Source organism: Micropterus salmoides, unplaced genomic scaffold (genome assembly GCF_014851395.1).
Source record: "Micropterus salmoides isolate LMB-PRFRI ecotype aquatic unplaced genomic scaffold, ASM1485139v1 Ms_hic_scaffold_10, whole genome shotgun sequence".
Taxonomy (NCBI): domain Eukaryota; kingdom Metazoa; phylum Chordata; class Actinopteri; order Centrarchiformes; family Centrarchidae; genus Micropterus; species Micropterus salmoides.
The window spans coordinates 9,671,794-9,684,361 of NW_024040041.1; the positions used below are offsets into that span (position 1 = coordinate 9,671,794).

At 39.5% G+C, this 12,568-nt stretch overlaps 1 protein-coding gene across 1 annotated transcript; it reads left to right on the forward strand.

The window, feature by feature from the left end:
* The first annotated feature begins 107 nt into the window (after positions 1-107).
* On the forward strand, positions 108-9,208 carry plbd1 (phospholipase B domain containing 1). Its single transcript, XM_038695031.1, has 11 exons — positions 108-264; positions 937-1,159; positions 1,467-1,550; positions 1,898-2,039; positions 3,942-4,082; positions 5,746-5,890; positions 6,028-6,228; positions 6,928-7,068; positions 7,725-7,910; positions 8,305-8,411; positions 8,507-9,208. Exons 1-11 carry the CDS (start codon positions 195-197, stop codon positions 8,681-8,683), a joined length of 1,617 nt encoding a protein of 538 aa, XP_038550959.1. The 5' UTR covers positions 108-194; the 3' UTR covers positions 8,684-9,208.
* Positions 9,209-12,568: the final 3,360 nt, after the last annotated feature.

Genomic DNA, 12,568 nt, shown 5'->3' on the forward strand with positions numbered 1-12,568 from the left:
TACATGTACGGCCCTTTCTCTATAAGGACACATGTAGTGCGTGTTCCCGTTTCCTCCGTTCCGCAGCCAATCAGAAAACGCTCCGCTCAGGTTCCCTCGGACTTTCCCTACCGCCTCTTAACAACTGATTTCTTCCTCGTCTGGCTTTCGACCGTGTGTCTCAGTTGCTTAAGCCTTTACTCTGTTTGCACGACATGCGTTCAGTAAAGAAGATGTTTGTCTTTCTTTTGTTAGTTGTGACAGCGACCTTCGTCTCTGCTGACCGTAAGTAGGCCAAGTTTATGTGATAGGGTAGTTGTATAAGGATCTAATGGCTCTGCTGGTTAACAAATTGTGGTGGGCTGAACGCATGTATGCTGTTTTGTAAGAAAGTTTTTTACTCTTAACTCCCTGTCAGCCGTTGTTAATTAAGGTGTAGGCTGCGGAGATAACAGCCTGAGTTGAATGTGTGTGGGGCAATCCCCAAACTCACGAGGGCTCATGCAACTGAATTGTTTTAATTTAACTTTCATTTTAGTTTATATCCACAAATCAGTATCAACATGACCCAACGACCCAACATACAAACATTTACGTTTATATAAGAAAATAAAGAAGAAATACAGACACACAGTGGTAGGCTATGAGCATTTTATTGAATGGCACATCCAGTCTTGTGACCTCTAAGTAGAAGTCATCTGGCACTCAAGCTTAATAATAACATTAAAAATGCAATGTGTGGTATAGATGCACAAATATACTATCACACAATTAGTGTATACGAGCATCAGCTTAAAATATCAGTGATGGTTCTCCTTCAGGAGAATTGTTCCAAGGAGTCAATGTGCTAACTTTATCGTCTTTTGCAGACATCAGTCTACAACACTGTTGTGTAGCAGATCAAAAAGCCATTTTGTTTTTGTCCTCTTACTGCAATACTGTTTGATTTCTTCTCAGAGATGACAGCAGCCACGGTGTACTGGGACCCCCAGCACAAGATCGTCCTGCTGAAGGAGGGGGTGCTGGAGACGGAGGGGGATGCATACGGGTATCTGAACGATACTCTGTCCAGTACAGGCTGGAGCATCCTGGAGATCCGTGCCGGGTACGGACAGACCCCTGAAACTGACGAGGTCACTTTCTTCCTGGCAGGCTACCTCGAAGGCTTCCTCACTGCCCAGTAAGTGCCACAACTGTGCTGCCATGCTTGCTGTTCCTGTAGTATCCATAATCATTTCACAAGGAGACCTGCTCATGTCACTCACACAGCTCGGCTCAGATTTTGCCTTTGACACCTTCTGTAACAACAAAGAAATGACCACCAGCCTCCCTCATGATGCGGTAGAAAAATCCTAAGGATCATAGAAAACAGCTGACCAATTAAAACATCATCATACTTTATCAAAGACTTTGTTTTAAGATTCGTAATACAGTATTGTTGTTCTGATTACATTCATGCAGTATTCATGCACACTCTCCCTCCGCAGGCAGATGATGAACCACTACGCCAACATGTATCCGCAGCTGATCCGAGACCCAAAGATCCTCGGCCCGGTTCAGAGTTTCATGGAGTGAGTTTGTTCTCTTTCCTTTTTAAAAATTATAACCACAGCAGCACCTCAGTCACAAACAGCACACAATCTGAGTCACACATCATCTTTCATATCCTCTTCTCACTCAGAGTTTAGAGTTCAGATGATGCTACGCCCAGGGTGTGAAGTGGCCAGACATTTTAAACACTCTCTGCGATGAGATTCGGCTGTTCTTGACAGGCCAAAGGGAATCACATTTCTTTCCATGCATGATTCCTCAGTTTAAGTCATGAGCTCAGTGTTTGGTTTAGCGTTTTACAGTAAATAATTCTGATGAATAATGACAATGATGATGTAAACGGCAAATGTCGCTCTTGTGCTTGTAGGAAGCAGGATGCGTGGACCAGAGAGCAGGTGAAACTGAACAAGAGCTCTGATCCTCTGTGGAAACACACAGGGTACATTGTGGCCCAGATGGATGGGCTGCAAGCAGGGGTCGCAGACTGGGCCAAGAAACAAGGAAAAAAGGTATATGGCCAAATCTTAGCATTTTATTAATGAGAGCGAGTACTGTCTTTTACATGCAAAGAAGCCCTGTGTACACACTAAAACTAACAGAGAGAACAATGATCCCACAAGAACAATAAAATACAGAAGAGACAACTGTTCAAAATCAAGATTTCAGATGTAAAGAAAAAATGGTGCACTAATTAAGAAAGTATATACAAATGTATGGATCTGAATTTATAAAGGGAACTAGAAATTCCACTTTAACTTGTGATTTTCACTTCATCTGACTGGTGCAAAAACTACTCTGCCAAGTTCTGATTTAAAATGAGGAACCTCCAAAGCAAACCAAACTTGTGATCATATATCATATTTTGTCGCTTTAAAATTTAAAGGGACATGAGCTAGTTTATTACAACAACACCACATTAAGTGCCAATAGTGTTATATTACAATCACTGCCAATATTACCAACTCTCAGTTGTTTGTAAATAGCATCTACACTCATTAGGTACACCTTGCTAGTTCCAGGTTGGACCCCCTTTTGCCTTTAGAACTGCCTTAATTCTTCGTGGCATACTATCAACAAGGTGTTGGAAACGTTCCTCAGAGACTTTGGTCCACATTGACATGATAGCATCATGCAGTTGCTACAGATTTGTCAGCTGCACATCCACAAATCAAATCTCCTGTTCCACCACATCCTAAAGGTCAGGCTCTTCTGGATTGAGATCTGGTGACTGTGGAGGCCATTGGAGTGCAGTGAACTCATTGTCATGTTCAAGAAACCAGTTTGAGATGATTTGAGCTTTAAGAAAAGGTGCATTGTCCTGCTGAAAGTAGCCATCAGAAGATGGGTACACTGTGAGATGGACATGGTCAGCAACAATACTCAGGCAGGCTGTCATGTAAAATGATGCTTAATTGGTACTAAGGGGCCCAAAGTGTGCCAAGAAAATATCCCCCACACCATTTCACCACCACCAACAGCCTGAACCGTTGACACGAGGCAGGATGGATCCATGCTTTCATGTTGTTTATGCCAAATTCTGTCTACCATCTGAATGTTGCAGCTGAAATCGAGACTCATCAGACCAGGCAACATTTTTCCAATCTTCTATTGTCTAATATTGGTGATCCTGTGTGAATTATAGCCTCAGTTTCCTGTTCTTAGCTGACAGGAGTGGTACCTGGTGTAGCCTTCTGCTGCTGTAGCCCATCTGCTTCAAGGTTAGACATGTTGTGCGTTCAGAGATGGTATTCTGCATACCTTGGTTGTAACGAGTGGTTATTTCAGTTACTGTTGCCTTTCTGTCATCAAGGCATTTTCATCCACACAACTGCTGCTCACTGGATATTTTCTCTTTTTCAGAGCATTCTCTGTAAACCCTAGAGATGGTTGTGCGTGAAAATCCCAGTAGATCAGCAGTTTCTGAAATACTCAGACCAGCCCGTCTGGCACCAATAACCATGCCACATTCAAAGTCACTTATTATGATGCTCAGTTTGAACTTCAGCAAGTTGTCTTGACCACATCGACATGCCTAAAGACATTGAGTTTCTGCCATGTGATTGGTTGATTAGCTATTTATATTTAACAAGAAACTGAACAGGTTTACATAATAAAGTGTGATTGTATGTACCATTGCTTATATACAATTTCTTTTACTTTTAGCACAAGTTTAAGGTACACTGTACTGTGGAGTGGGGGTATGAGATTGTATGAGAAGGCAAACTGCCACTTGAATAGTGCAGATTTGGTATGAAAAGACTCCAAATAATTAGATTTTTAGTTATTTTAAGTGTTGTCAGTTTTTTGTAAGAGATTTATTTTCCATTAGTGGCTGTTTCACTATGGAAGCAGCACTACTATTCATTTTCAGTCTATTACCAACATCTGTATATCTGGTGTCCTTCCGGTAGCCGCTGTCCCTGTTTGCCATCCAGTTCCTGAATGCAGTGGGAGACCTGCTGGATCTGATCCCAGCCTTGGTTCCCACCTCCAACCCTCTACTCAGAGACTTCAAACTTCCAGGGATGGGACACTGCTCTGCACTCATCAAGGTCAGAGGTTAAAACATGTTCCTGTCAGGATGTAAGGCCTGTTTAATACGCTACATAAGGAATACACACAGGAACACCAGTATATATCAGTAAAGGAACTCAAACATTAGCTGTAAGCAGATAATTGATGGACGTAGGTGTGCTATATTAGAGAAACAATAAACTACCGAAGAATACATTTCCTGTGTAAACAAGTGTGTTGGCATTTAAAGGATACAAAGCTGCACATCCTCTTTTAAAAGCTCTCTCTTTCTATCAGGTTAGTCTATAAAAGTACTGATTCCTCCTCTGTGACCATTTTTATCACCCACACCAGGAAAACAGAGTTTAGTGTTCCCAGAGATGCAGTAGTGTGTGCAGTTTCATTTACTTCATAAACAAAGAACTCCCACATATAGTGAAATGTGTATTTTGTGGGGCAAGAAATGGATCTTGCTGTGAGACAGACTGTCAGCAAAGCCCTGTGTCTGAAAATATATTTACTTATATTGTCTTTATTGTATTTTACTATGTATTTATCATACCATGGGATACTTACTTTCTTCATTGTTCCTATTTTTTGTGTCACGTCTGTGTATTGCAGCATTTGTGAAATTAACATAATTTGAATTGCATTAATTATGTAGCTGCAAGTCAATATAAAATTAATATAGCCTGATATTTTGTGTTTCTTTGGAAACCGTGGGAATCACCAAAGGGTTCATGGGGTGAATGAGCTTAAAGGTACAATGTGTAAAAATGAACTAACATTATCAATATAATGTGCTGAAGTATAAGCTCTGGGGTTATGTCATGTATTGTGTTGCATAGATATCGACTGAAGTTAGCATGCTAACGAGCTAGTTCCGGCCTGTCCTGTGTTGTAACACCACTTGTGCCTCGAGAGATGATAGCCAACAGTACAGCTCAGGCCTCCCCCCACATAGTTTCAGCTGGGAGATGTGTGCGAGCAGAGAGTTCACTACATTACACAAGCTCTCTTAGCTTTTTTAGTCTCATAAATAAACAAAGTATTCACAAAATGTCAAGAAAGGAATATTCTTACACATAATTTCCTTATTAAACAGAAAAACACAGCTGTACACCTTCTGAATTCAAGATTCTCTCTTTCACCAAACTAATTGCCTCGTTTACTCAATGTAAAACACACTTCATTCAAATTCAACAGAAACAAAATTAAACTCACCCGATTTGTTGTGGTTAGTCTTTCCGCTGTTCTACCAATCACCAACTCTGGTATAGATAAACCCTCTAATTCCCCTAAAATATTCCGCCTTGACACGCTATCGCTGCCTCTCTGATGCCCAACCTCCGTCTTGCTCCTCTCATGCTTGACATCTCTCCTGTTATGACCTGATATGTGATATGCTGCCCCCATTTTTTTGGAGTATGAATTAGATAGGTGGAGAGTAGTCTCAATTCTTACACACTGTACCTTTTTTGAGGATGATGCTTCTTACACACTGTACCTTTTGAGGATGATGCCTTGCCCCTTTTACCTCTGACCCTAAAATTGGGTCCTTGCATGAAGTTTGGTGCAGAGGTTCCTTTCAAATTTTTATATATATAAAAATTTTAATCTAATTGACAATTACACAAACTCTAGTCATTTCTGCTGACACAGGTACTATATTCACTTTACTCTGTCCTGGTCTCCCCTCAGATGCTGCCTGGCTTCGAGAACCTCCTGTTTGCCCACTCCAGCTGGTACACATATGCTGCCACAATGCGGATCTACAAACACTGGGATTTCCATATCACTGAGCCCCACACAGCCACTGGGAAACTGTCCTTCAGCAGCTACCCTGGTATGTAGGCTCCGGGAATGCTATTGTAACAACAATTCTTCACAGATAAACAGTGAAATTGTAGTGATTTGCATTCACAATTATTCCACATAACTGTGATTGCAACTACTGCTTAGGAAGCTAATCTTTCACTTCAGGCTTCCTGGTTTCTCTGGATGACTTTTACCTCTTGGGCAGTGGCCTGATGATGACCCAGACCACCAACAATGTCTTCAACTCCTCCCTTTTTGATATAATCACCCCCAACAGCCTGCTGTCTTGGCAGAGGGTCAGGCTGGCTCACAGTTTGGCACATACTGGAGAAGAGTGGGCCAAAACCTTCACTATGTACAACTCTGGTGAGTAATTGTATATTTGCATAGCACTAAGCACAGTTACAAACGATTTTACAAGACAGCAGTAACACTAAGAGACATAACGTAACATACATCAAGAGGTCAGTAACAGTTAAAGATCACTTGATTTAAAGCAAATCTATCTAACTGAATGTTAAAGTACTTAATGAATGTATAATTTACGCTACTGCCAACCTCTTTTCCAAGCACACCCGTGTATTAGATCTTAAATGAATTAATTTTACCTTCCAGGCAGTCAGTGGAATATATTTATTTAGTACAAAATTAAAATCAACTTGCATAGACCCAATACTTACAGGGGACCTCCACTGATTAACATGTCACTGTCAATGTGAGTGCAATGCTAAATCGCTGTGACCCATCCCAAGCCTCGAGCTAGGTTTCAAGTCCAAATTTGAGATCAGTAATTCATCACCATTAGCATCATGTCTGGTTTTGTTTAGTTTTGACAGTGTTACATTACATGCAGGGTAATGCAGCTGAAAGCACAACCTGAGTTGAAAGGTTTGCCTGTGTCATGCAAAACCTTATGGACTTTGTGAAAAGGATCATGTGAATTTGGAAACTTCTTGCATGAATGTCTGAATCATACTATAAAATGAATGGGGGGGGGAACAAACAAACAAATTAAATTGTGCTTTTCACCACTCTTCTTCTGTGCATCATCACCCACTCTTGTAGGTACTTATAACAACCAGTACATGGTGTTGGACAGGAGCAAAGTGAAGCTGGGCCACAGTGTTGATGACGGGGCTCTGACTGTGGTGGAGCAGATCCCCGGGCTGGTGGAGTACTCTGACCAGACTCAGGCTCTGCGCAGAGGTAACTAACACCAGGGGTCTCATTTATAAAACTGTGCATAGAATCCTCACTAAAATTGTACCTGCGCCCAAAAGCCAAAAATGGCGTACGCCAAAGAATATTCAGACTTATAAAACACACTTGTAAGCAAGTTCCCTTTATAAATCACAATCAACTTGAAATGTGATGCATGTGAGGGAGCTCCATGTCTGACCCTTCAAACACACATAGTTGCCTATAAATGGTCAGTGAAACACCCCTCATTAATATTAATACGTACTGACTGCATGAAGAAAAGGAAGCAAAATCCGACAGAAAAGCTACTTCTGTTTATTCAGAAAGGCTTTAAGCCTATTATATTCAGAGGTAATATTTCGATTTATTTTACACAGTAGTAGGCCTATTCATCCTTTTGCCATGAGTCGCTCGTTTCTCATTTCTCATCATGAGTTTCTCATTTCTCCTCTTTATGTGCCTACGCATGGTTCAGAGATTACTTATAGGACCGCACATTCTCCCGTCAAGTTAGTTTTTTATAGATCACAACCTTTGCTTAGGAAGTGCCGTTCGCACGTTTCCAGTTTTGTACGCACCGTTTATAAATGAGACCCCAGATCTGTTTTCTGTTTTTCATTTGAACATTTGTTGATGTGTCCTGCTGCCACTATTTACTGCAGGTTACTGGCCGTCCTACAACATTCCCTTCCACCAGAAGATCTACATGCTGAGTGGTTACGGAGAAATGTGGAAGGAGTATGGAGAGGACTTCTCCTATGATCTCTGTCCCAGAGCCAAGATCTTCCGCCGTGATCAGGCTAATGTCAACGACCTGGATTCCTTGAAGCACATAATGAGGTCCAATGGTGTGTTATTTAGCTTATATGGTTCACATATTCTCCAAATCAACTGGAACTTGCATTTTTTTTTTTTTTAAGTGTGATTTTGTTTTGGGTTTTTTTTTTTTACAGTGTTTTTCCACTAAAAATGAAAGTAGCTCTAATGCAGCATTTAGTTTAGTGTCACAGTGATCAAACAGTTAAAACATAGTGACATCTTTGTTAACTGATTAACCTCCAGCACCTTCTGTCTTTGCATGGCATTTTACTGAACAGTGGATCAATAATAATAATAATAATAATAATAATAATAAAAATACTTTTCTTTATTAAACTAACATCTACTTATTAGCCCAGAAGGGCAATATATTTGACAGTCGCCACATCTTGAATGTTGGCATTTCTGTGTGCTTGTTTTCAGACTACAGGAAGGATCCGTACTCCAAGGGTGACCCCTGCAAGTCCATCTGCTGCCGGGGTGACCTCAGAGCGGAGAGGGCTTCTCCAGATGGTTGTTATGACACTAAGGTAGTGCCATGGGTTGGGTTGCAATAATAGAGGTCAGTTAGGTTTTGTAAAACCAAGTGCTCTTTAGCTCAACTCCTGTGTTGGCCTTTGTCCAGGTAACAGATTTCAACATGGCTGAGGACTTTGGTGCGGAGGCGCTGAACGGGCCAACAACAGAGGACGGACTCCCACCGTTCTTTTGGGATAAATTCACCAGCATCAGCCACCAGGGTCTGCCACGGTACTACAACTTCACCTTTGTCAGGATGCAGCCTCTTCTCTTCAAGCCGTGAGTGAGTGAGTGAGTGAGTGTCAAAGGTACGATCTGATGTTTCTTTTGTGGATCACACACCTATTTGCACAATGATGATTTTTATTATCGCTTGAAATTCAGAATATAGCGTCCCAGGGTGTGTTGGATGATTAATTACACTAGAAATCAGTAGTATTTTAATAACTGCAGCCATTTGTGCCTGAGGGTAACTATGATTTATTTTATAAAATGCAGAATCAGTGCACTAAATCAGTGGTTATGGTGTCTTCAATCCTTTTCTAAATGCTTGAATGTCTTCATACACGCAAACACTATCATCTCAGTGGTAAATGAAATATTTCGTGCAATGTCATACTCAGGGCTGATGATCTTCGCTTGTGCTGTTATTTATAGTCATTTATTTGTTGTACTGTGCTAAATGAAACTATCTCAGGTTTGTATTTGTGTATAAGCCTGTGTTTCTTATGCAATGTGATGTATAATACAGCCCATCTGTATCATGCCGTGTTAATTCATTGTTTATTAAAGTTCTACAGTTGTATAAGTGTAGTCCTGTCTTTAATCTTGTCTTGTGCAAGAGTGACTCTTGGTTTAGACACTTTCACCAGTGCCAGCTGACCTGTGTTGTGAGAGATTCAGCTTGTTGTGCATTCAAGCACTATCATTACCACATTTCATCACTTACTTCACTGAAGAGTTTCTGGTGAAGCCCTTTGCTGAAGCTTTGCAGAAAATGTTAGATATTTAGATGTTGTGGAGCCCCGCAGCTGCCACATGATATGATTCATTACGACAAATATCAGTATGTAGTTTATGAAAACTTCTGATGCATTACGTGGAAGAGAGAGGTTTGATGTGTTGCATTCATCTAATCAGCAGTCATGATGAAACAAACGGTTGTAATTGTAATCACCTGATTAATATCGGTCGCTTATGTTGTCTTGTTTCTGAAATATGTGAGTTTTTGTATTTTTGGGGGGTGGGGTTAATAAAGTGCTTAATTCATATATAATTTATGTTAAGGTATAAGAGGTGGCTAATGCCTAGTCGTTGACAGTGCAATAAGATTTATCATTTAATTACCCTTGCTTTGTTCAGATGCAAAGTCTCTCGAAAAAGTAACAGTACAAGGACCGCTCCAAAATAAGTGTATGTTGTTTCACAATGGAGTCCACAGAAAGAGCAGTGAATGTCTGTCTTTGCAAATAATGTTTTGTTGGGCATAAGTTTGAAACGGATGTCTCGAGGTTTGTTTGTGATCAAGTATTTTGAGGGTATGGTCCAAACCTTTTTCCATTTGATATTTGAAACAAATCTTCCCCAGTAATGGATTACATATGGGATGGTGACAATGTCTTTCTGAAAAAAAAACAACTAATCCTTCGGGCTGGATAAAAAAACATATTTTTCTTATCATAGTGTCATTTAACAACAACATACCGGTAGAAAGAAGCAGTTCAGTATTACCCATAAATAACATCATCACACCTTTGGGAATGGCATCCATTACAACAGCAAACTCTTTCGGAATGACAGGGATTTTATGGCAAGACCAGAATTCAGAATAGTTCATTAGAAAACCTTCTGAGTTGAATAACTGTTTTACAAAAAGAATATTATTGTTAAACCAATTCTGGAAAAATATAGATTTGTTTTTGAATAATGTCACAATTATTCCAGATGAGATAAAGATGTGGAGAGAAACAGTGTTTGTACAAAAGAGACCAAGCTAACAGCATTTGTTTGTTGAAATTAGCTAAAGTGACCGGCAATTTAGACATAAGCAAAAAGGGAAGACCACCTAATTTGGAAAACATGTAATTTGGAATGAAGTTCCACATGGATTCTGGATTACACAGAAATTTTCTGATCCAGTTGATTTTGAAGGTGTAGTTCAAGGTAGTTAAAATCTAAGAAATCCAGCCCTCCAGAGTCAATAGTGTTCATTATCACAGTATTTTTTATATAATGGGTTTTGTTTTTCCAAATAACCTTAAATAACATCTTATCAACAGATTTACAAAAGGACGCATCAACATTTAGGGCAAGGCAGCATATGTTAGCCTGGAGATACCTTCAGCTTTCGTTAACAGAGTCCTACCTCTTAAGGATAAGTCTCTCTGGAGCCAGAGACTGAATCTTTTCTGAGTTTTATTGATAATAGGGCTGAAGTTCAAACTGCATCGTTCATCTTCAGCTTTAGTTATCACAATGTCCAGATAAGTTGCCTGAGATTTCACCGGAATGCCACATAAGGAAAGATGTTCACACTTTTTATTGTTTAGAAGAAGACCTGATGCTGCAGAGAATATTTCAATGTGTTTAATGGCAACAGGAATTTGGTTTGAGTCTGCCAAAAAAAATGTACTATAATCAGCCACCTGACTTATGGTAATCCGTCTGCCAGCAAGAGAGATGCCTTTAATATGACTTTCATGAATGAACGTGGAGAGGAGTTGAGCGGCAAGGAGGAATAAGTAGGGAGAGACAGGGCAGCCTTGACGAACGCCTCGAGATAACTGAAACCGGGGTGAGGTACCATATTTATGTTTGATTGAAGCTTTACTTTTTGAGTAAAGTGTTTTGATAGATTTACAGAAATAGTCGCCAAAACCAAATTTGAACTATGATTTATAAATAAATTGTTCCAGGGAATCAAAGGCCTTAAAAAAATTATCATTAATGAGTTCTGAGTAATCTAATAAATCCAAAACCAACCTAACATTGTTTACGATATGTCTGTTAGACATAAACCCTGACTGTGATTCGTCAATTATAGAAGTTAAGGTCTTTTTAATTCTATTGGCAAGAATAAGAGCGAGCAAATACTTTGCAGTCATTATTGAGCAAACAGATAGGGTGCCAAATCTATCAAAAGTAAGTCTTTTTAGGGTTTTGGGATGAGAGTGATAAGGCCTTGCGATAATGTAGGTGGCAGCATTCCAAATTCAATATTTTCAGAAATGACATTGAAAAGAAAGGTGGTCAGCTCCTTACAGAATCCCTTATAAAATTCTGAGGTGATTACGTCATTGCCTGGAGATTCAGAACTTCATCGTGAGTAATTTTGCTGTCACAAAATGCTCTATAGTTCAGAAATTGTTTTACAAGTTTTAATAGAAGTTGAGAAGTTTTATCTTCTGAGAAGTTGGAGGTTTGAAGTTTACTATAAAACTCTGAGCAAAAGCAAGCAAATACTTTGTGATCAGTAACGAGATGGCCATTCATTTTTAGAGTGTCAATGGATGATTTTTTGAGTTTGGATTTTTCTAAACAAAAAAAAGAGTTTTGCTAACCTTCTTCCAACCACTTCCTTCTTGATCTCACAAAAGCCCCCTGAGCCTTTTGTCTGTAGATGTCATCTAACTTATTTTGGCATTCACTAAGCTGAAGTAACTCCTCCTCAAAAAAGTTTTCGGTAGTCTTATCAGTAACAGCCTATCTTCTTCCTGTCATCTAAGTTTGGCTAAGTTGCTGCCATTGGATCTCATATATTTGCCTAATTCAAATTTTAAGAGCTCCCATTGTTGACCAAATGACTTTTTCTTACAGGCTTCTTCCCAGTGAGACTCAATTAGATATGTAATATCATTTTTAGATCACAATTAGATTAAATTTTTCCATGAGATCTTTAAGGTGCGAGTTGGTTAGACTGGATCTCTTTGGTGGATATCTATCCAAATTACTGTTTAATACAACATTAAAGTCTCCTCCAAAAATCTAAAAAGAATTAGGGAACTTGTTCAACAAGTGAAGTGTTTTCTTTTTTAGTATATCCAGCAAAACATAATTTTCAGAGCCAGTATTCTAACCGTAGATGTTAATTATAATAAATGTTTTTAGACAAACAGAGAGTACTATCGTCACAATGGTGAATAATCCCACCAGGAAAGTTGTCTTTCAA